The 26,027-nt window shown below is 25.8% G+C and overlaps 1 protein-coding gene across 1 annotated transcript; it reads right to left on the bottom strand.

Moving 5' to 3' along the window:
• Nucleotides 1–388: 388 nt before the first annotated feature.
• LOC145842322 (uncharacterized) lies at nucleotides 389–7,435 on the bottom strand. The gene is made up of 4 exons (XM_082949746.1): nucleotides 7,319–7,435; nucleotides 4,372–4,475; nucleotides 1,392–1,549; nucleotides 389–549 (listed from the first exon to the last, which is right to left on the bottom strand). The coding sequence occupies exons 1-4, from the start codon at nucleotides 7,380–7,382 to the stop codon at nucleotides 462–464; spliced, it is 414 nt and encodes a 137-aa protein (XP_082805872.1). The 5' UTR covers nucleotides 7,383–7,435; the 3' UTR covers nucleotides 389–461.
• Nucleotides 7,436–26,027: the final 18,592 nt, after the last annotated feature.

The following is a 26,027-nucleotide window of genomic DNA, read 5'->3' as shown; positions in this document are numbered from 1 at the left end:
AAGGTTTAAATCATCAAGTACTTAGTGAAATAAGATTTTACTGTATTACGTTATACTTCATGAGATATATATACTACTAAGCTATTCTAGAAAGTGCCTTAAAATTATCTAAAAATGTTAAGTTACACTTAGAAACCATTTCAAGAATACATCTAGCTTTAATTTCATAATTAATTAATTCTCATTAAAAATAAATTGTGGTGAAATTTTGACCTCAAATTATTAACAATTTATTTTCGTTAGAATTGTATTTCTATTTTAATTGTAAGAAAGCAATCTTTAAAAATTTAATTTAGTTCTCCAAAGTGAAAATTTCGTAAAAATTCAACACCTTACATAAGAAAGATTTCAAGCCTATTTTAATAGTCCATACTAATCTTTTACAAAATTTAATAATCGCCAAGTTTATTAGAAACAACAATTCGGTTATTTTTCTATTTTTTATTGACTAGATAAAAATTTTAAGCGGATTTGTTGGCCTTGTTCAACCTGGCGACCTCCCTGGAGATGACGACCCTCCTGGCTTGTTTGAGCTTCATCAGCTTGAATCTGTTTAATTAAATAAGATACAGTTATTACTATGATCGAAAATTTAATGGTTTTCTTAGCAATATACTTTCATTGTTATTTTTACAAAAACTCTATAAACAGGTCATAAGGAATATCAATTTTATTATTATTAAAAAACAGTTGAAGAAATTCAAGTTAAAATTAGTAAAATAATTATAAATGTTTCGTAATTGACTTCGTACAAAAAAAATAAATTGGAAAGCACTTTAATCAAGCTTCAATAAATGAATAAATATTCTTATACCACTTATCTTACAGCATATATAAAAATAATAACAACAATAATAATGTTAGTATTTGTTTTCAATTATATGTAGCAAGAAATGTAGAAGTCTTGAAAATGTGTTAACAAGACTTGGATATATTTCAGCATTAATTTTAGCACATTAAGTAAGTAGTTAGTACATGTGATGGTACTAACACTGTTGCAAGTGCTTTAAATAGTAATTTTACATCAACAAACAACTCCTTACAACATGCATGTTCGTGAATGTTAGAATAAAAAATTTATCAGCTTCTTACGATTTCTTGATGAAGAAAAATAAAGAAATGTGAGTCAAAGTTAAATATGAAACGTTATTAAAAAGGTTTTAAACGTTACTCAATATGCGAATTAGTAAAATTTGAAATTCAAATAAAGTCAAAATAATAAAAAACATAACAAAACCAAAAACAAAACTTTTTAAAATAAAAGGTCAAAAAATCTAGTACGAAAAAATTGCATAATATATTTTTATTGATATAGATGCTTTTAATTATTTAACAACTTTTTTTTATAACATGTTACAGGAAACAAAAACAAGCTACAAATTCACACAAACCTGTCGAAGGAGTTGAGGTTTTGCCTTCTTTCCTTCTGCTTGAGGGACACTGCCCACGAGGATGCGGCCCACTTGGCGTCGATGTCGGCCTTTTCCCAGCACTTCTTCACGGTGGAGGACTTGGCTCCGAGCTTGGCGTCAGTGGTGAAGTTGGTGAGCTGGAGAAAGAATATGTTTGGTAAATTCAAGTGATTCGGATTATAATTTTCACATTAAGCGTGTGGTGATTGTAAAAAATTATAACAGTAGAATAAAAATTCAGATTGTTTAAAAACTATTAACGAGTTTTATATATGAACTTTGTTGTTAAACTTTTACAATAATACTGTTAGAAGAGACCATGTAAATTCATGTTAAAAGCATAATCATAATGTGATCAATCTTTATAAGAAATACAAGATAATTTGGATATCTAATTGAAAATTGTTGATACTTTTGGAAATGTATTCAGGATTTAGAAAGATAAAAATATTTCGGCGTTTGTGTCATTGTATATACAACTAATTACAAGTTTAAGACTGCTGTAGTCAAGAGTGATAGACAATATTAGACTTTTCTATATAAAAATGCTAAGTACTTAATTAGAGTAACTAAAGTAGAAACTTAGTAGTAGATCAGTACCCAAAAGTTAATTTTTATGAAATGTTTTAATTATAAATTATTAATAAAATTCAATGTAGCAAGAAATGTAGAAGTCTTGAAAATGTGTTAACAAGACTTGGATATATTTCAGCATTAATTTTAGCACAATAAGTAAGTAGTTAGTACATGTGAGGGTACTAACACTGTTGCAAGTGCTTAGAAAGATAATTAAATCTTATTTATTAAAAAATTTGCTATTCAAATTTAACTTCAGGTCTAAATAAGAACATACTTGTAAGGTAAAACAAACTGCTTACAGTAACACTAAACAAATTTAAGGGCATAATGAGAGGAAAACACTTTTTAGAAATATCTAATTTTGAAATTCAGTTACTTTTTGCCGCTGGTTAAAACTTGACAACTTGAGTTATAAGCAATCAAAAAATGAATTGAAAGAATTCAATAGGTTCTCAATGGTAAGCACAAACTAAAAAGGCAAAAACTATTTTTCTATAAAAGCCTGTTTCTTCGGTTTTAGGGTAGTTGTTTCAAAGCTTTCTTTAAATCTTTGATAAATGTTAAACAAATAGTAGAAAATAAACTTCTTTACTTTCCTTTAAACCTTATATTTAAAAAAGTTTTTTTTTGCTTTCATGAACTATTTTTAACATTTGAAAGAATATTACCTAAAATTTGAATCAAATTGCTTTAAAATAAAGGAGATAGATATTTAGTGAAATTTTGAAATTCGTGAGAAATGTGTCTTGTATTTTTAATTCTATTTAGTTGTATGGGATTTTTTATAAGACTGGTTATATCTGAAAGGTTAATCAATTTTTCATTACTTAATAAGTTTTTTATAGATAATACTACATGCTGTTAAATAAGAGCCAATATTAATTCAAGTAAAAAATATGTTTGACCTCCCTTATGCTCTTAAATTGTTTTAAAATTACTAGTTTTATTACAGCAAATGTGATTACAGTAATTTTATGTCATTAATACAAATTTATCGAAGATATTGTAGTATTTAGGTTTACCATAAACAATAAATTTCATTTTTAATACTCATTGGTGCTGAAATTAAATTATGAATAATTACTATTATTACTAAATATTACTAAGTGCTAAGCATTCTTGCAAAATTAAACTATTTAAATTTATTATTATACAACTAATGAACTCACTAAAAGTTCCTTTAAGTTTCAAAATAATTTTGAGAGCTAAAATTTATAAGATTTAAATAATTAATACAGCTGAAAAACGTATAAAATGTTTGATATAATTAATTTTTTGAATGAAAATGTCAATCATACCTTAAAGGATACTGTATATTGACCAACTAGCATTTTAAATAAAGTCTTAAAAATGCTACTTTTATATTATCTATATATTATATTATATTTAAAAAATGAATATTTTAATTTATCATTAAGATTAAATAACTTCAATTGAAATATTGATTTTTAGTATTAATCATTATAAAATTGTTTCCTTTTGTGTTTATAAAACTATAGTAGATGGTGAAAACTTAGTTTCATACAGATTTTAAAGAACATATTAAATATTATTTATGTATAAATTGAATTTGTAATGTTCACAGCCAGTACATTAAATTCCAACAGATCTATTTTATGATTCATTCAGTGTTGAACTCTCTGCAATTGCAGGTTTCTTAAGTACCATATACAATTAAAAAGGAAGCTTAAAACTTAAAGACTTCTTTAACATAAATATTACATAGATGGCATTTGTATAACAGATTTAAGGTGTTAGAATTTATGTTCTTTTGCAGGGGTTGTAGGTAAACTTGAATAATTGAAGTATATATCTCATTGGAGTGGTTATATATGCTTTCATATTTTGATAAAACATATTACTTTTAAAATCAGCAATGTCCAACTAAGCAGCCATTAGTTACTAAGCAAAGTGATTATTCACTGTAAAAATGATAAATGTAATCTTTTAAAGTTAAATCAGAAAACTTTAGTCCTCCCACCTTTTATCTTATATCAGAAGTCAGTTTAAAAAATAAAGAAATGCTTCAATTTCGACTAAATTAAATATTTTGATAGAAAACCTTCAATAAAAAAACAAATTTATTATTATTAAAAAATGGTGTAAAAAACTACATGTAGGTATGTAACACTAACTGTAAAGATAGTCAAGAAACTATAATTTAAAAAAAATTAATCTTATGTTCAAAAAATGTTAATATTTATTTTGAATACTTATTTAATCTCAACAATTCTTAATTAGCTTAAGGTTAACTTTAAACAGAGTTTCAACTGAATTATATACTAATGCTTGGGAAAATTCAAATCATTTTAAAATAGAAAACAGACAACCGTTAAATTAAATTTCTAATGGCTTTAATTTGTATATTTAGTGTACTCACTTGGATGGATTTCATGGAGATGACATCACGGGGGACACCGGTACATGGTCCATCAACCAAAACTCTGGCTTGGTCAACAACGTTGACAATGGTAGCGAGTTTACCTGTGGGGAAACATCATTTTTTTAATTAACTATGAACATCTTGACTTTTTTATGATATCAAGTGTTTTTGATTATGCATTATTTATTTTTTATTAGGATAAAAAAATGCTATTTCAATCATGGAAATTCAAATGTAGCAAGAAATTTAGAAGTTTTGAAAACATATAACAAAACTTGGATATATTTCTGCATTGATTTTAGCACAATAAGTAAGTGATTAATACATATAACTGTACTAACACTGTTGCAAGTGCTGTAAACAAGCATTACAATAAAATGGTCAAGTTTCACATGAATACAAATTTAAGACTTGGGTAATTTATTTTGAAAGCCACAAGAATTAATATTAAAAAAGATTCTGCACATCATTGTATCCAACAAACTTTAAATGGTTCTTTTTTTAATTTAACTCAATTCATTCTGCTATGCTTATTTAGCAATGGATTTTCAATTTTTAATCCATTTTTTGTTAAAAACTAAACAAATTGTTCTTAATATTGAAAAATGAATTTTATAAAAAAGTAAATTGCCTTAGAGCATTTCTTTAGAAAAAAGTAAATTACACAACAAATTTTTGGTCATTTTTATTTTTTGTAAAACTATTTCACCCCTCTTAATGTCCTCATGGACACTTATCAATTTAACATTGAAAATTTTACTTTAGGGTGTGAAAAAGAGTTGGAAAAATATGATTAATACCATGATTAACATTGTTTTTATTTCTGCTTTTATTGGATATGTTTAAAAATTTTATAAGTCTATAGAGGGAAAAATATATAATAAATTGCATTATTGTATAAATTAATAGGTATTGTCAACTTTCATGCATCTTACTTCTACTAAATAAACCTCAAATGGGTTACTTTGATTTAGGCCCAAATTTGAGCATGGTATTTTGATTTTACCAGGGTTGCCAAATGTTTTTGGCAAATTTTCAAAAGGTTTTATAAATTTTCTCCAGATTTTTAAAAGTAGATATTTTTAGGTCTATCTATAGGTAAAAATGTTCAATGTTAAAAATGTTTTATGTATAAAACTGTTTTAAAAAGTGTAGCAACATTGAAAAGTTACTATAAATCTACTTAAAATGTGTTTAAAAAATAGATGGTGGAAAAAAACTATTTATATGAAAGATTTGTTGAGTCAAATCAAAATTTTATTATTAGCCTATTAAATTGTTGAAAATTCCAGATTTGTTGGTCAAAATTTTTCAAATTAGGATTTTAAGCCTAAATAGTCAAACTTCAAGTTTGTCCAGATTTTTCCAGGATTCCAGGTTTTTTTACAGCCCTGTTTTAATATTTAATCAGAAAAATTTAAACTAGGAATCATTTTATATAAATTGTCAATATCATAAGCCTGTTTAACTTGAAGACTTTTAAATGAATATTCAAATCTGAAGTTAGCTAAACATAAACAAAAAATACTTTTATAAAGATGGTTTAACATTTTAAACTGCAATTATTGCTGTCAAATATTTATAAACATAGTAGTGAAAAAAAAATTCTTCAATTGATGCTGACCTATACTTTAAAAAACATTAAAATAAATCATCTATCTCATGAATACAACAAGAACATGATTTTCAATAGAAAGTATGTAAAAGAATTCTTGTGGTCAGTTTTATTCCAACTTTTAAGTAAATAATAAAATAATTTCTTTATCTTAAATTAAAAAGTCAGATGACTTGAAATTTAGGTAAATGTTGATTCATTGTGAATATATTTTAGAAAGTACAAATTTTTTAGAATATTGTAAATCTGTGATTAAACCAAGTTTATTAGAAGAAATATCCTATATTATAAATTTTCCTATCATTTGGTCTTTATTTTATTGAAGTTAGACTGAAATTACTTTTAAATTGCTTAAAAACTGTTGGGCATAGATTTTTAGTGAAACTTTTGATTTTCTTTATAGTTTGCACCTTCCTTCAAGAATTTATTGAACACTTTAATTGTTTATATTTCAAAAATAGTATTGCAGTTAAAACTAACTGGTACAAGGTATTAACTCCAGTAATGAAGAGTTGGAAGTTAGATTTTGCTCATAAAAGTTGATTTAAGCTTGAAAACAAAAATTATGGCTTTACCAATAGCTTAATAAACACATAAATTTTCAGTACAAGTCAAAATATTAAAATTCCCACCATAACACAATAATTTACAAATTTATTATTAATAAATCAATATAAGTATTTATCAATTGGTCATTGGTGAAGAACTTATGGCTCTCATTCTTGGAGAAATAAAATATTGTTACAAATTAAAATGTCTAAATAAAATATATGAAAATCAGAGTTATAAGAAATTATTTGGAATTTATTGTGATACTCTTCTGAACAAACTTAAAAACCAAAACTAAAATATATATTATAATACACTAAAGAACCATTTTGAATAAACAAAATTTATTTAGTAGGTTATAAAAATTATCTAAAGGAATGTTTACTATAAGGAATTGATAAACTACAGTCATCATAATCTGCTTTTAAATTGGTAGTTTTATAACAGTCTGTAAATATCTCTATTTTAAAAACATAGCTACCACAGTTTATTTGAAAATAGCAATTGTTTAATTAAGATTTTTATCATCTTTAAATATTTATCAAAAAACTTAATTTGCAGAAGTCTGCATGGAAAAAACCTACCAGAGTTATATTATAAATTAGTTTACATATTGGGTATTATCTTTTAAATCAAAAAATGGCTCTCTATAATGATTAACTTGAAAACAAATAAAATTCTACTCTCAAATAAGCACTTTTAATAATTATTAAAGTTTAAAAGACTGCATATTAATATATATATTTTTGGTTGGAAAAAAATAACCTTTTAACTACAAACCTCTGTATTTTCCAGAGTTGATGTAAACAACAGCACCAATCTGAACAAATTTGTTGAAAGTCATCTTTAATAGTAGTTGGACCCTAAAAGATCAGATTGTGAGCTGTATGAAAAATTTTAACTAAATGAGACTTTTTGGCTTTTTACAAAAAAACTGTTTCAGCCACAAGAGTTTTCTAAACAAGTAAAACATTTCAATTTAACAGTTGAGTTGTTTAACATATATTTCACTACCGTAATAAAACAGCATTTATATGTTTTAATTTTTAGTTATGAGTTTTTTTTTTCATTATACATTTTTACAAACGATAAAAATTTTAAACATCTTTAATGTTTATTTTTACAATATATATTTTTTTATTCATTTATTTTATTTTATTTATATTTCAAAATACTTGTTTAATATCACACATCAAAAAATATGTGGAACTTTTTATACAGAAGTAATTTAAGATTTTTAAGATACTAATGATGACTTAAAAGTTTCAACAATATATAGCTTTTATTCTTTGTTAAAAAACAGATTTGTCGATCTGGCCAGAAATATGAATTCACTAATTGTAGCTGTTCAATCAAGCGGTTTTTTATGTTAGTTAAAATCTTTAAGCTCATTATTGTCTTAAAAAAATTTAGCAAAATGCATAAAAAATATTTGTTCATCTTGTAAGGGGTGTTTTATATTTATAATACTTGTAATAACATAAATCGCTTTTAGAATCAGTTTTTCATATAAAGATGTAAGGTTAAAAGAATGTTTAGTAATTAATAAAGTATAAATTACATAATTCTGATAGTACATCTTTATAGTAAATTTCTGAGCAAAGTGACGAGTGTTTATGAAACATTTTGTTTGATTAATTTGTAGGAATACCAAAAACAACACTTGTTTATAAATAAATCTTATTTTATGCTTTAACCTAAAATTGTTTGCTGCTGGAACATGTTCCGAAAATCTTTATAAGCTGTTTTAAAGGTCGTTCGCAAAAACCTACGAAATATAACTTCTCGGCGATTGGGCAACATTTGTTAGACAGTCATGACATTAGTGTGCAAAAAATTAATAAAAAAATGGAAATTTTAGCTTTAGTAAGAGCGGAGCATTTTTTTCAGCACACATTCTAGAAGCCTTATGCATTCAGACTTTAAGGCCCAATTTATGTAAGCAGAAGATGTTTGTATACCAAACTAGACTTTTTAAATCCTTATATTAAATAATTTTAAATTAATTAGTTTTTGTAAATAAATTTAAAAGTTTAGTTTTATTTCTTTCATTTTTATCGCTAGTATATTTTAGTTCGATTTTAGTATAAAAAGTTTTATTAGTACAGCAAAGCTCTATTGTGTAAGCATTTAGTTAATTTTTACATTTTATTGTTACGTCATTTTATATTTTGAAAGTTCAAACTACAGTAAAATTTTATTTCAATTTCAGTTTAGTTTAATTTAGTGAGGTACAATTTTTGACAAGACTTACTACGAAATTACTCAAATAAATTTAAGAAAAAAATAAATGTGTTTTATTACATCTATGAAAGAGATTTTTTTTTCAGTCAAATTAATGGGGTGAACCAATTTTTTTACTAAAATTTAAAAAATAAGTAAAAAGCTTTGCAAATAAACTAAAATAATAATGTTTTTTTTTAATTTATAAAAAAATTGCCGTTTGGAAATCAGAAAGTTTTAAGGTATGTATTATGATTATGATTATGAAACTCACAGTTTGAAATGAAATACTACTATTGCTTATTTCCATTTTAATACTAAAATTTCTAAAATACTACATTTAGAAATTAGCAGATTATACACTTGTATTATTTCAGTAGGAGTTATGTAGCAAAAACTTGTATGTTTAAAAAAGTGTTTAAAACTTTAAATGCAAAAAAAATAAAAAAAATAGTATAATATGAAACTATTTGCTTTTTGAAAACAGATATAGATTTTCCATAAAAGTTTAAATCTACAAAAAGTAATATTTTGTTGTTTCTTGGAAAATATAAAAAATACATGTTAATGTAGCATTAATTTGTAAATTGTAATAACAGTAATATAACATGTTCAAATTTATATTAAATTCGGGAAAAAAAAATCATAAAAAGTTAAGGCGGAGATAAAAAATGTTCGATAAGTTAAAGAATTCTAACATTCAGCTTTAGAAAAGGAACTGGTTTAATCTTGAGCTATATCGGAAATTCATTTGAAAATTGTTTAGAAATACCGATTCTTTTTTTTAATTTTATTTATTATTTCTAGTTTAGAACAACCTGTGGCCCACTGTGGCTGAGTTCTTCTTGTGTGAATTTTTATTACTGTTAGTGTAAGTTGAGCTTTAATTTATTCAAAAAAAAAACCATGGTTTTAAGTAAAAGTTTAACAACTATTATTTTAATTTAAAAAAATTGTAGCTTTACTAATGTAATTTACTTAGGCATTTACAGTTACTATTGAGCTTAATATTTGAAATCATAGTACAATACTTTAGTTTAATTTTTTTCAGCTAATGATACTTTTCTTATTTTAATGTGTTTTGCAGCTATCGGGTAGAGTTATAACGGATTGGTATAAAAAAAATTAAGTACATTGTTTTAAAATCACTAGTAGAAAAATTATTTACTTTAAAGTTTTCTATGAAACCAAAAATTTTATCGCAAAAAATAGGTACCTTAATCAAAATACTATAAATAATTTCTTTGTATTTATCTAATAATTAGATCTTAATGGTAAGTTTTCAAAACACAACTTAAAACAACTCGTAAACTTAAAAACGTCATTTTGCGCATTAAATGTTTGTACATAATGATCTGTATTGCAAAAGATTTTTATAAATCTAATTTGATATACAATAGATATTCAAAATTTATTAGTTGTTTTCGTATTTTTAAACTTATACAAATAAGGAAGTTTATTATTTACGCTTGTACGCTTGTATTTATGACATAATTATGTTCCGCTTTCTAGTAAACTTTGCAAGTATTTAATTAACCTTTGTTTTGTTATTTTTTAAATTGCTTAATTAAATTTAAAATCTGACAAACTTGATAAACAAAAATTACAGCTATGGAAACAAAAATACTAAGTTTTTAATAGTTAGCATGAAAAACTATTTTAAAAAAGTGTTAATTTACAAAGATCTTTTTTTAATGAAAAAAGTTGTTTAATGTTTTGTTAATTATAGCATTTTTTAAGTTTATGCATCAGCTGTCAATCTTGTCTATCACATTTAAATTTAGTTAGTATACACTCGAACTTATTTGTATTAAAAATATATCGAAGTAATTTTGATAAAAAAAAGTATGTCTTCATTATTAAAAAAAAAAAGCTTTAAGTTTAACATACTATATTTTCATATATAGTGTGTTAAAGTGTTTGATATCAAAACACTTACATAGTTTTAGTAGAGAAATTAAAAGTAAATGTTATGGTTGAAAAAGTATGTTACCGACAGTTTTTTAATAGAACATTGTAAATAATTTAACTGTATTTTATTTATTATTTAAAAAAAAACTCTTAAAAAAAAATTGCAAAAATAGAATTTGCTTCTTAGGTAATATGAATTCAATTCAACTAAAGGTTTTAGTTGTTATCTTCAGTTTATGCCGTGCAAGTCAAAATACTTTGAAAAAAGGTAATAAATAATTTCTACTTTTAAGTTTAAGTAAAATATTGTTTGATGAAAAAATTGTAAAATTTACAAGAAAATTTGAAGTTATGTTAAAATGAATCTAAGTTCATTAGCTATATAAAATGTAAGATTGAAAATATTTTGCTACTAAATATTAAAACTCAGTTAACTTATGTGAATCTAGTTCACTTTTTTTTTATGAATTTTCTAGGTCTCTTAGTTTTTGTATCGTAAACTTAATATTTTATTATAAAAAAGATATAAAGTAGAATTTTATATACGAAAAAAAGAATCTATTTTGATTTTGAAAATTCTGTTTTGTAATTGAAAAAAATTGTTTTTAAAATTTTTAAAACAGTTTAGTTGTAATTGTAAAGTTGGACTACTTTTTTGTTTTTAGACTTACATATTTTAATTGACTGAATAATAAATAGTTTTTAGTTACGGAAGAGTAATAATTCAAGATACAATTTAGAACTGGACAAAGTTGTTAGCTTACAATTTTACATAACTAATTGATTACTTAGTTTATAAAAAGCTTAATGTATACCAATATTTTTAATTTTTGTTAGCTAACTAACAATAGTTTTATATATAAAAACATTTTCATTAACAAAATTATTTGAAAAAATGACTAATCTGTCTTTAAAACTTAATTTAAAACCGAAAAATAAGTACAAGTTGTCCTGGACATGACGTTAAAATATATCCGTGGTGCGCGACTCAATAACCGAAATGTTCTTCGTGCACCATGTCCTAAGACCAAATGTTTTAGCGTTTTTTTGTCGTTCAATAAACTAATAAAACAATATTTCACAGAAACATGTGAATCAGCTGACCGCTTTTTTGAAAACAGTTTAGAGAAATCTAATGTGTTCCTGACAAGTTATCTTGAAGCACTAAGCAAGTACAATTGTTCTGAGTTAGTAAAGTATGAATGTAAGAAAAGACGTTTTCAACTCAACAAGTTTACACAACTTGTTTATGATCGCCACTGCGACAAAAATGCGTTAGTCGATAAATGCAGTGAAGAAATTGACGCGAAAAAAGACTGGAATACTGTGGTTTTGGCTCTTGGTAAACTCAGTAAAGAAGAGTTGCAGAAACCTTGCTATCAAGCAGCATTGTACGACAAAGTTCTGATGAATAACAATGGTAGCAGTGCCAGAAAATTTGCAGAAGTCAAGGAGTTATATTTTCCATTTTGTGAATATATTTTCTGTGGAGCAGATCTAGATAACATGGATCAGCTATCAGCTTCAATGTGTTCATCATCATTGTTAGTCTTGATATAGTTTATTTATGTATAGTTCTGCTTCAAAAAACTAAACATTTGTTTACTCTTTAATACTTAAGCTAAACAATTAAGTAAAGTTTCAACTATTCATAGGATATTTACCAAAAGATTTTTTAATTTTTGTTTGGCTTTTACTCCTAGTCTTTTATTCAAAGAGAGTTGTAATAAATAAAACTTTTGGCTGTTTTAAAGCTTTTAACTTTTATACCATATTTCGTCAAGATCAGACGCTTGACGATCTAAGCTTAAGAAACTATAACATATAAAAATTTTAGACATATGCCATACTCAAGTTCTGTTTCTCTTTCATACGTATGTCCGTTTAAACATGAAAGTTTTCAACATATAATTATATTCATATTATTTTGATTTTAAACTTTGTCGTACCAGATTTTATAAACAACACCTTTAACCTCAGATGCACGGGTAGCACTTACTTCTTGCACCTTTTTCATTTCGTCTCTGCTCTTGCAATAATTACAGCCAACTCCATTACCTTGTACATATTAGGGAAAAGCCCCAAAATGAAAACTCCCCAGCACCTTTACAAGATCAATCTAGCTGTGGCTGATCTTATGCTGGGAATTTTCGCTTTCATTCCGTCAATTTATTTTGCAATGAAGAGATTTACTAGTGCAGCTACAATAGGTAAGGAACTCAATTATTTTGCGAACAATTCTGATTTTTTAACTTCCGCACCAAATGTGTTTGAACGTTTTGTGGGGGTGATGAGCTGGTTATCATTTTTAGTTTCGGTCTTCACTCTAATTGCAGCGAGCTTCGATCGAATGTTTGCTACTATTTTTCCGAAGCGCTACGTGAAACATAACAACTGTTACGTCACAATAGTAGTATGTATCGTTGTGTGGTTAGCAGCTGCTTGCAATCTTACTGCGTTTTTCGACTCTTCTTGCACAATTGTAACAACTCCTTACTTTGTTGTAGTAGATTGTGATGCGGCTAAACAACTTCACCCGCTGGTAGGGAAGCTTGTTATGTTGGTTGTTATGGTTACTAACTGTTCTGTAGTTTTGCTGGTTTTGTACTTTCATAACAGGTTTGTGTTTTTGATTTATTTGTTCAAAACAATAAATTTTAGTCGTAGTATAACAAAATAATGTTAAACTTAAATCTTATATTAAAAGTAATAAGTTTTAGATAGTTTTGTTGAAAACTAAAAAAATACATTTCTAATAAGTTGTATTTTGGTAAAAACTTATTTTTTTGAAATAAAACTTAGACCACAAGCTTCCGGAAGCTTTCTACCTATAGCCTGTGGTCTGATAATCTAAACCTTATGTTAACTTAAGCTTGTTTGAACCCACATAAAAGTCCAAGCTTTAGTTCTAGTAGCCTTTAGCCAATATTTTTTTTAAACCAAGTAGAAAGTACAAACTGTTACCGTATGTTTAATACTACTTTTAAATATTTTTTAACCGACAGACACATGAAAGAAAATGCTATAAGAAGCTCTATTCGCATTGAAATTAAAATTGCCAAGACCTTGTTTGCTATGGTTTCCGTGTTCATACTGAGCGTGCTACCATCTACAATAGTGCAGTTTTGGGAAATTTTAGACTCTTCGATATACACTACAGACCTGAAAAACTTTAGTGTTAACAAATATGATACTTACAAGAAGGTTTTCCATGTAAGCATCGTAGTGCTGTTTTACAATTCCTTGTGGAACTATTTCATATACCAAAAACGGGATGGTGACTTCAAAAAGTCTTTGATAAAGCTTAAGAAGCGTGTGTTGAGCAAGTTTTGTAAAAGCGGATTTGGAAAAAGAAATAAGACTGAGAAGTCTAGTTCGTTACAGAGAAGAAAAACTGTTTTCACTGAGTTAAGCGAGAAAATGTCAACTGCTTTGTAACTTTTCCTGTTTTCATTAGAAAAAATTGTCGGTTACGTACTTATATAAATATATTTTTAACTTATAATGCTTAAAGTTTTTGTTTTGTTTGTATATGGTAAACAAAGTTGTTAGATGTTTAAAATAAAATCTTTTATTTTGAAAATGTATTATAATAGTAAAATAAATTATATTTTAACAGTTATTTTAATATACTTAAGTTAAAGTTTTTAAGTAGACTATATAAAAGAGTAGCTTTAAAATTTAATTACGGTCAAATTTTAGAATAGTATTTTTTGCTAAAATTTATAGGTATATTTAAAAACTTTACAATTAATACTAACTTCAATATGCTGTATATTTCTGCTGAAGCTATGTATTCAACACTTAGCGTGAAAATACTTTTTAGTACACTAAATTACAATATTATTTAATGTAGCTTAAACTATCCAATATACTTAAAAGGAACTAAAAAACCATTTACAAGAATTGACATTTTACATTGCTAACCTTAAACAGCGTAATGTAATGGTAGTAAATTTTAAAATTAAGTTTATAAACTGAATCATTTTAAAGAAAACTTTAAGGAAAACTTGAAACTTGATATACTTATTTATTAAGATAAATTATAGGAGCGTCAAAGTAAGTCGAAAGTCAACAGTTTTTTCTACAATGGCTATTTAAGATTTAGTCGTAAAAGTATAACTTTACAACTTATATACATATATATATATATATATATATATATATATATATGTATGTATATATCTTATTTACAATGTTATAAACAATGCTTTTAAGCCCTTTTTGTTATAACTGTAAAGTATAGATAGGCAAAAGGTAGCTTAATAATTTCATTTTAGTAGTAATTACTTTAAAATACTCCCATTAATTGATTTCGAATCTTATAACTTAATCAAATTACTAACAATTAAATTTAACCATCGATTTGTTTCGTAATGTAGTTTATTAATTTAAAATTTAAGAAAATAGGGGTGGTAAGTTATGCCCCGTGGGTACGATCCGATCTATTAAACGAGTTTAAGTGGTAAGCAATATATTTTTAGAAACACTATCTCTTTTAACAAGTACTTCTTTTTGTTCAATCCTTCAAAAATAAAACGGGCAGCTAAAGTTTAATATAACCAGACTGTCATGCACAAGAAGCTGCCACATCTGACTTGCCGACTGTTGATGTTCACATTTCTAAACTCAATCTTTCTATTTCGTTAGTTTTTAAACATCATACAAACATTCTAGCATTTCATAAGGTAACTTACATATAAACTGTTGAAAAATTGAACTAAATCATTATATATATTATTTATTGAACGATAAAAAAATCGCTCAAAAACTTTGGTCATAGAACCTGGTGTACAAAGGAACCTTTCGGTTATCGAGTCGTACACCACATGCTTATAAAGTTTCTTACGAGCTATTACACACAGTTTTTTTAATTATTTAAGTATTTAAATCTTTAATATTAAAACAATCAGTTAAACAAAAACAAAAATGAAAGAAAATAAAACTAAACGAAAATTAATTGAATTTTGTGTTTAATAATGTACTATGAATCATTTTTAGTAACAGAAGAACTAAAAAATTTATATAACTTTAAATTAACTTTTAAAAGGAGATAAAAACCACTAATAACAAACGTGTGAATACTTGAATTATAGATTACAACTTCTTTAAAGAAAGTAAAATGTAATACGCTGAAATATTTTTACGAAAAATGTTTTATAATTGTTTTGTGCTAAAAAGGTAATTTTTATTTTATTTAGTAGTTTAACTTGAACTATAAAAACAATTTTACATTTGAATAGTTAACTAAACTATTGTAATTTTTTTTTTTAATTTTAAAGAATTGATTTTACAACAACTGAACTTAACTTTTATAAATGAAAATATGAAGATAAGTACTGTAAAATTTATGCTTTTAATAAGAAAAAAAAAGAAAAAAATAATAAAAGTTTTAATTTTTGTTCAATAATTTATAGTCTAATAACATCAGTAACATAAAAAAGAAAAAATATCAAATTTTGTTAACTTGGCATCTAATAAAAACATGAGATTTTTCATTCTCTAAGCAATTTTATTACTAAATTAAGTCGAAAATTGCTTTGTGATTGCATATTCTAAAAACAACTTTAAAGAAACAAAGCAATCAGGTATCTTAACAGCTTTCATAAAGGTATCATTAAAATCATGATCAAAATCTAAATAGACTACAAAAGATTTCAAGTCGGTTTCATATCTGTAACATTTTCTCTGCATTTCCACTTGTTGCTTTCATCACAAATTTTGCACACGCTTTGAATATGGACATTCGGTTCTATAATGCAATATTATTACTTTTTTTTACAAATACTGCAAAATCTTATTTTTTAATAAGTTTGATTACGAATCCTCCCATCTATAAAAGGCTAAAAAGTTAGACAATCTTTTTCCTAAAAACTATAAAACATAAAGTATTTTTGATGTTGAGGAAAAGCTTATACTGTAGTATATTTTAAACATAAGAATGCTAATTTTTTTTGAGTAAAAGTATTATACTATGTATTGTATATATATTTCTACAGAAAATGTTTGAAAGAAAATATTTAAAAAAAAGCGATGTAGCTTTTGTTATTATCAATCATGTGTTAGAAAAACAGTATTTAAATCAGAGTTTCCCAAAAAAGGTCCAAGTGGCCCCCCTTGGGGGCCATGAGCAGTAAGAGCCGCAGGATCATAATCACATGACGTCATTATTTGAAACTTACAATGGATATTCTGGAGTTGATGGTGAAGAGAAAAAATAAGTACTAAGCTTTATTAATGGTGTTTTTTTTAGAATTCTTGTCGAAGGGGCCCATAGTTTTTTTATTTTATGAAGGGGCCTTTTGATAAAAAAGTTTGGCGAACCCTGATGTATTCATTTATTATTTTGTTACTTATCTTATTAAGCTAATGTAATCTTTTTTAGTTATACAATGTTAAGAAAGCAATAAGTTGTGGAATTTTTACACTAATATCAAGTTAATACTTTAATTTGGTTTTTTTTATTCAATTTGCTAAAATTGATCGTTTAAGTTTTTAAAACTCAATTCACTTTTGAAATAAAACCAAAAATATATTATCAAAAATTGCAAATACAATGTAAAGCTTCATTTGTTTTTCAATTTTAGTTTAAATTTTTTCTTGTTTAAAGTATTTATAAGACTTAGGTAAACATAAAAACTAAACTACAAGCATTTTTTTGCAAATACTAAGAAAGCTTTTTATTGTACAATCATATTTCAAAAAGACGTACAACAAACAACAAGTTTTATTTTTTTTATGTGTAAAATACTCTTATTTCAATAATTGCAGCATTTACTAGCTGAAATAAATTTCCACACCCGTTTCAGTAAATAAGTAACTTTATAAACTAAAAGCTTTAAAGGCACGTATTTATATTTTAAATTAATAAAAAAAAAAAATTTAAGTATAATTTTCAAAGTACCTAAATGCATCTGGAACTACTTTGAAGTTTGTGTTTAAAAAAACAGCTAAGATTAAACACAAAATTAATGAGTATTATCTAACTATTTAATTTTTGTTTTACTCTAAAGGAGTCTCTTCTTAGTTTTATTTGCTGTTTTACAGCACCAAAACTTTGTATGAATTTATTTTTACTAAGTCTAAAAATTGTTTGCAATGAACACTGAAACAATATTTTAAACTACTGAACCACATCACTAAAAATACATTTTGCAATGTTAATTAGATTAGTTCAAATGATTATCTAGTTTAAATCAAATTGATATTGCTAAATTATGCTTGCCTAATTCAATAAAATACTTTTAATTTAATGTTTATTGCTTCAATAATTATAAGTAGAGTATGAACAGTGTTTATTAAGAAATATTTTTGGTTCTAGTTTTCACCAAAAAAAAACATGATAAAATAAACTCATCTTAGAATAGAAACTCTTGTTTAATTTAGTTTGCACTTAAACTTCGCTGTCTGGTTGTTTAATGCATGAGTTCAAAAGTCTTTTCTGCTTTTGCCTTACATAAGCGCCGTAATATTTTCTTTTGTACTTTGCTTGCTTATCCTCAAACTTTGCGTTCAGTGATTTCACCATTTTCCTGTACATCTTGATTTCAAGCTTGCTCTCTTTCACCTGCTTCAACTTTTTTTCCGCTTCGTCCAAATCACAGCCTTCCACGCTGAGCAAGTCCACCAATTTTGAAACTTCCTTCTTCAAACAATCAAATCGCTTTCCAACGTGAAATTTGGTGCTCTGGTTGATCGAAAAGTTGTTTCCAAATTTTTCAAAATTTTCGACCAGCTTTTCCAAATCTTGACCATTAACAAACGTTTCTTCTTCGTTGTAATTAAAGCCTATCTCGAAGCATTCCAAATTTTTACCTTTCGTTGTCACGTTTATTTTAACGACTTTTTTGAATTTTGAAACCGATCGGGCGAAGTTTCCAAATTTTCTGTTTTTCTTTGATATTTTTGACTCCAAAACATCTTGTTTCGATTGATGATTGAATACTGAAAGTGTTAGCAAGTTTATGAATTGAGTGCTGAAAGCCTTTGATAAAGACTTGTCGAATTTTTCAATCAGGTCTTGAAAGCTAATTGCTTTTTTTAACAAATAATTTCGCCTTACACTTTCTCTAAAGGATATCATTTTTATGTTTTTAAAATATATTAATAAAAAATAAATAAACTAGTATTTATATGTATAAATATAAGGTTATGTAACATATGAAAGGCTTCTAAAATAGTCTTAAGATTTATTTTATGCATTTATATTCTTTGATAGATTTATTATATCATTTAAAATTTGTGCACTTTTTTATATCTTTAAAATAATTTTAGGTTAGTAGTAGTAGTACGTCTTATATACAAAATATCTTTATCTTTACGAATGATGACTGTTTGAAAATTAAAATATACCAGGAAAAAACATTAGAAAGTCTAAAAACTTTCATGTTAAACTAAAACTAAAAATATTATTAAAAACTACTTTAATAAAGTTAGTAAGGTGCATTAAAGTTTATGATTTGAAGAAAGGTTTAAAGTTCTACTCAACTTTCAAAAACTTACTGAAGCTTAGTTTGTGGCTTAAATAGATTAACCCAATACAAAACAGCTTATGTATTTGTATTAAGTTTTTCATCTATCAAAACTTTCACAAAAACGTGATTATTAGTTTAATTTGATCCAAGGCGTTTGTTAATTAATAGCAGCTTATGTTCTTAAAATATATTAATTTTAAATAAGACCTAAAGTTTTAGAAAGTAATTTTGTAGTAAAACTCTGAGAAACAATAAACGAACTTTAATCAAATACTTTTGAACAACTGTATTTTTAATTACTTTTAATAATCTGTCCTGGACAAGACATTAAAAGATATCCGTGGTGTGCAACTCGATAACCGTAAAGTTCTAGAATTTTTCGTAATTCTTGTCCTAGGACTAATTGTTTTGAGCACTTTTTTTGGTCGTTCAACAAAATATAATAGATTCAGATTAAATTACATTTACAAAATGCTAAATTAAAAAAAAAATATTTGATATATTTGATGTATTAAACCACTATAGATTTGGATTTCAACTACTTGCAGTTTTTTTTTGTTTTATTTGTATTAAAAATTTTAAGTTTTTTTAAATTTAAAAGTTTATAAGCGTAACAAAACATTATATATACTGTTCAGGCGTGTTATAACATAAGTAACACTATAAATTTCAGAATATAATCATCCAAACCCCAATGCATTTAATTATGAGGCTTTGTCTTGAAACACAAGAAATTTTATAGCACTTACAGATTCTTTAATACCTAATAATATTTTTATTCAATGTATAAGAAGCACACAATAGTTTAGAATACTAAAAAAAACTACACTAGTTTTAATTTTTTACCGCTTTTATATGTCTGGTAAAGTAATGTTATTATTGCTGTTTATTGTGCAAGCTTTGTAGGTCAGAACACGATTCACTTAAAATTAAGAACAATAAGAAAAAATAAACAATGTTAAATTAAATATATATACAAAAAGCATAAAAAACATTAACATAAAATTAACTAAAGTATTGATGTTTAGTAGCATGTACTTGGCGTTAGTGTTTTTAATGAAAATTAAATAGTAAAACCGTTTATTACAAGTAAATAATTAAATGTATGACTTTAAATAAAAATTGAGAGCATGTACAAAATAACTTTTTAAGCATTTTCAAAGTAAAAATACGAGACCGGAACATGTTAAAAACGCTTTAAATGTTTACTACTTTGCATTGGTGAATTTATGTTTTTCAAAACATTGATTGATACTGTATTATACGTGGTTTCAAATAGTATAAAATAGAAATGTTACATTTAAAATGTATATTGAAGTATATTTGTGTTGTTATTATTTATTTTAAACAAATATTTACCAACATAATCAGTTGAGGCAACATTGAAATAAAATATAGACCTTGGAACAGTTTTCAGGAATTGAAGTTTTCTTAAATAATTTGGCTAAATGCTTTGTTTGTAGCATAAATTAAAAAAAGTATAAAAGAAGTAAGTTAAAAACATGTTTACTTTTTGTGTGGTAACAAGTTGTAGATGATTAGTAGATGTAAAGCAAAGTTTCCCAAACTTTTTTTCAAATGGCCCCCTTTAAAAAAAAAAGCTATGGCCCCTCCAATAAGAATACTTAAAGAACACCTAAGACCTTTTTTTTTTGGTTTCCTTAAACAACAATTCCAGAGTATCTAGTGTAAGATTATAATTTTGACCTCATGCCTTTGGCCCCTTTACTACTAATGGCGGCCCAGGGGGCCAACTTTGGGAAACCCTGGAATACACGGTTCTATTTTTTAGACAGCAAATTGTGTAAAACAATATTTATTTAAAAATTTGAGATTAAAAAGAGGTAATTAAATAACCATTGAATACAAAATATAATACTAAAAACTTTTATACAAATCTTATCTTTTACTTGCGTTTATTTTTTTAGTTTTATATTTATATACAGTTACTTATCAAATTGAATAGTTAAATTTATCATTTATAAATATCAGTTAACTTCAACAAATTGCTGTAAACAATTGTTAATAACTCATTTCAAAAAATTTTGTTTTAAAATGATTTTCTTAAACATTTTGTAACGAATTTTACCATAAAAATTTAAAAGCTTCCATTCATAAGTTAACTTCAGCAACTCAAACAAAAACAGAAGAATCATTTTAGTAGATTACTACACTGCTTTCATACAGTACAACAGTTTAAAGTTATACTAATGAATTGTAGTGGAATAACTTTACAATTTAATATGACTAAAAGTATTTGAAACGTTTGTAAGATTGATTAGGTATTTTTTGATCAAACTAGCTTCTAAACACCTAAAGCACTTAATGTTATATATGTGCTCATTTTTAAAGAAGATTGCATGTTATTGAGGTGTAGAATTATTAGTTTTAAAAAAATTAACATTACATTTTTAAAATTTTGAAAACCACACATGTTTCAACTAAAGATTAAAATACGGTCTATTTTTATATACGGTATAGCTTAGTTTTTAATGACTTATGACTGATTCGTTTAGATTTATTACAAAACAAATTAAAAATTTTCTATTGTATTTAATTATACTTTTTAACAAATACGATAATATTTGTTTATGTATTAAGTTAATAGAATCAAATAAAAGCAAAGATTTCAACCCAAGTAAATAACTTTTTTTTTGTATTTTTAAATAATTTTACCATTTCTATTAAATTGTATGACTATGCATTTTCTACATGCTTGAAAAAAATTCAAAAAAACTTGAACTCATGTTTTGTTACTAACATGTAACAACATGTCTAAATTAAAACAAGTTGTTATCACTATGTTTGATAACTTATTTAAGTTTTCTAAACTTTTACTACAAAACTTTTTCCAAAGTTTTACAAACTAAATGTATAAAAATACAAGTTGACTTGGACAAACATTTGCTTTTAGTTGTAGATCATAGTCTTTAGTTTAATTAATTTGCAAGAAGTTATTAACAGTTTGTTTTATAATAAAACTAAAGCAAAAAGAATTAATAAAGAAAGTTAAACTTAATTTTAATGCTCGTGTTTGTTTTATATACTTGTAATGTTCATTTGAATATTTTACTCAAGAAAAATTTTGCTTGAACTTATCAGCTAGAAAACATTACTTTATTTTTTAGTCAAATATTTAAATCAATTTCAAACTACAGTTTTCAAATTTAAACGTTAGTTCATCAGCTTATGTACTTAAAGAAATCAAAGTTTGCTAAGTTTGATTACAATAATAAAACTAAACATTTTAATGAGCTATTTTTTTTCTAAACTTATTAATACAATTTATTTTAAACGAAAATGTGGGATTTAAACCTAATCTAGTAAAAATGTGTGGTTTGTTTTTATTACTTTATTTAAAAAATGTTTTTTTTATATTGAATTTCTACGTTAAATAATTGTTCTTGTTGTTCAATGACCTCACTGTTGTTGTTCAATTAGGTTCTACAAATTAAGTTAAAACTAGTTTAAGTAAGATTGAGAGCTAAATAAATAAAAAACTTGTTTTAAAATAACTTGTATTCAAATGTTACAAGTTATAGAAACTTGTGGTTAGTTTTTGATTTTTTGTTCTAACTTTTTCTTTAATACTAACTTCAAAGTAGCACGAGATAGATTTTAAATAAGTTTAAAATCACAGCTTTTTAAATACATTATTTATATTTCTACTTTAAAAAATGAAAAATATGTATAACTAAAAGAAATTCTAAAACATACTAAAAAATTATTTTTTAAAACTGATGATTTTTTTTATAAAAGATATGAGCATTTTTTAAATGTTTCCAAATAGCGTAAAAAATAGTTTTTTTTTTGAATTTAGCATAAAGACACTTACGAAGTAAGTTATCAATTGCAAAGTTTGTTACTCTCCAAAGCAGATAAGTATTTTAAGTTTCAATTTTTTAACAACAACTGTTTTACTGAAGCAAAGGTATCTAGTTGGTTTAGTTGATAAAGAAAAGTAAAAACTTTAAAGTTGCTAACTTCATATCAATAATATATTGTTTGAAGTTTAAGAAATTTAAATGACATATTTTAAATGCAGTAATGTTTAGTATGGTAGTTTGTGTTTAAATAAAAGAGAGATTTTTTCTAGAGCTAATAAATTACTTTAATATTAAAAGTACTAAACTTAAAAAATATACATTTAGTTTTTAATTACACTACTTAAAATTTTTTTATTTAAGCATAAAATTTTTAAGCTGCTTAAAATTTTATTAAATTAGTTTTTTATAAACTGTGTTTTCCATTACACATATAAAAAAGAAAACATTTTACCATATAAAATCGTCTTTGAAACAGTAAAGATGTATGTTTATATAAATGTGACTAAAATACATATTGATATACTAAAAAGCAAAATTTTATACTTTTTATATTATAGTTAAAAGTGTAAGTAGATTCTGTTTTAATTAAGAAATAGATGTTTTAATTAGCGTTTTGTTAATCTTGAATTTTTCGCAATAAAAATTTTCACCCATCTTAAACAAAAATGACTTTTTATTAAAGAGAAAGCTTTTTGTTACATAATATACCGATGAAATTATTTAAATCGTACTAATTTTTTTTGAAAATACCTATTTTGCTTTTAGACAATTACTTTGGCTAACCTCTTCTAAAGCAGCACTTAAGCTAAGCAAACATAAAGAGAACTATATGCAAGTTATGATATTCAGAACTAGTTTGTTTCTTTTCTCTTTGATTCCATGTGAAAGCTCAGAAATTGTTGATTCTCATCAACACAAACATCATGCAACAGACTTTTTTGACAACCAAACCCAATGCAATCCCACAAATGCTGATGTTTCTTATACATTATACAAATGCTGATGTTTCTTATACAGTATACAAATGTAGCAGCTTCCATGGCAGGTGGGAGTCACTAACAATCACAGATATTCTTTGGATTGCACATACTAACTTTGGAGACATTCAAATTGAAATAAAGTAAAACTTAGTTACGAAAGTAAAAGGCCGCTACATGAATTAGTTGGGTAGGTGTCAAATTTGCACGAGCTAACAGAATTGCACGAGGGCACAAAATTGCACGGAAGTACTTTTGCACGGAGGGTCAGTTTTGTAGGAAGACATTTTTGAATGGGTTGAAGTTAAAAACATTTTTTTTATAATTTTTATTTTTTATCTTATTTTAACATTAATTATAATTTTTTTCTAATATCACTGTTACCACTAACCCTTACCCTCGGTCGGTAACCTAGTCTTTTTATTAACTTTTTACAAATAAGTTTTTTTTATAGTTTTTATACTAGTTAGTATTTTATTTTCATTTAGTTTTTACTATTACTGTTACCCCTAACCCTTACTCTCAGTCGGTAACTTTTTTGTTCTCCTTGTTGTTTTTTTATTAACTTATATTTTATTTTTTTTTTGTATTTAAAAAAATAATTTTGTTTTTTTTTTACTCTGGTGCAAAAATTTTCCTCCGTGCAAAACTGTCACATGTGCAAAATTGACCCTACGTGCAAAATTTTTTTCGTGCAATTTTGTTCCCTCATGCAAATTTGTCTTCCTGAAAAATTGACTCTTCGTGCAAGTTTGTCTTCGTGCAATTTTGTCCTCTCGTGCAACATTGACCCGTTCCCGAATTAATTCTTACTACAGAATAAAAACAAACCCCTTAAAATATTTCTATAATTTTTATAGTCTCGAAAGCAATTCAGAAGCTTTTTGCACAATTTATTCGTTTTTTCAAAAAAACAGCGTTTTTACTCTAATATTACAGAAGTTATTACTATTGCTTATGTTAAAAAAATATTACGTAAGCTACATTGATAAAACTTTTATGTTTTAGACATTATCCAACAATAAAAAAAAAAAAAGAATCTTAAAGAGTTTTAGGTGATAAGTTTAAATGAAGGAAAACATTTAACAAATTTTTTTTTCTAAAATGTTCTAAAGTATTTGAAAACACTATCAGAGCTTAGGTCATTTAAGTCGAAACATTGGTTCTTTGAGATAATTTTTTTATTAATGATTAACCTTGACTGAACAAAAATCAAGACAGTACACTTTCTTCCTAAAACAATAAGCCACGACTAAACAGTAAAGTTTATTAAAAAGTAACGAAGCACAAAAAGAAAGTTTGGGTTCTGAGCGCAAAAGGAGCAAAAATAAAACATCGAAGAAAAATTGTTGTACGTACAAAACTTAAGAAAAATTGAAATTATTTCCCAAAAAATTCATTCTACTATTTTAATTTAATAGTTCCTAAAGTAAATTTGTTGTACCCAAAAATTGTTACACTTATATATTAAAAATGATAAAAGTTTATATAGGATAAGTGAAAACACGAAATCTTCTTTTTAACACTTTTATATTTTCTCACACTCCCATCACCCCGTCGAGTGCCGCCTCGATTTTCTTCTGCTTTCTGTCTTGCTTCAGGTACATGCGGGCGAGCACCACCAAACACGCGACGACAACCACGGCACACAGAAGAGCGATGACCATGTGCAAAACCTTGTTTTGTTGCATGCCTTCTTCATCGGGTTGTTTTGCTGGTACGGTTTCACCTTTAGAATTGCACAGAAAAACTTCTGATTGGTTTATGGTACCCAAAATTTCACCAAATGAAATTCTCTCGCAAGTTTGGTTGACCCATCCACAATCTAGTCTCTTTTCGCAGGTTTCCTTCCCAACAAACTCGGGGCACCTGTCCATGGGATGCAGTGCAATATGGTCGCCAATGGTAGCAACGATGACGTCAGGGTTCGATTTCGGCATCATGGTGACGTTGACATGGCAACCTCCGTCTTCGCAGCTCTGCGACTCTGGCAGCTCCAGTTCCTCGAAGATCAGACTTTCCTCGTTCGTGCGCAGCGAAGCGTAGACGCGTTTCGCCGTCCCCTTGTCGCTGCCCA

The sequence above is a fragment of the Thalia democratica genome, chromosome 8 (assembly GCF_965202585.1).
Source record: "Thalia democratica chromosome 8, ktThaDemo2.hap1.1, whole genome shotgun sequence".
NCBI lineage: Eukaryota > Metazoa > Chordata > Thaliacea > Salpida > Salpidae > Thalia > Thalia democratica.
This window is presented reverse-complemented; position numbering and strand designations above follow the sequence as displayed.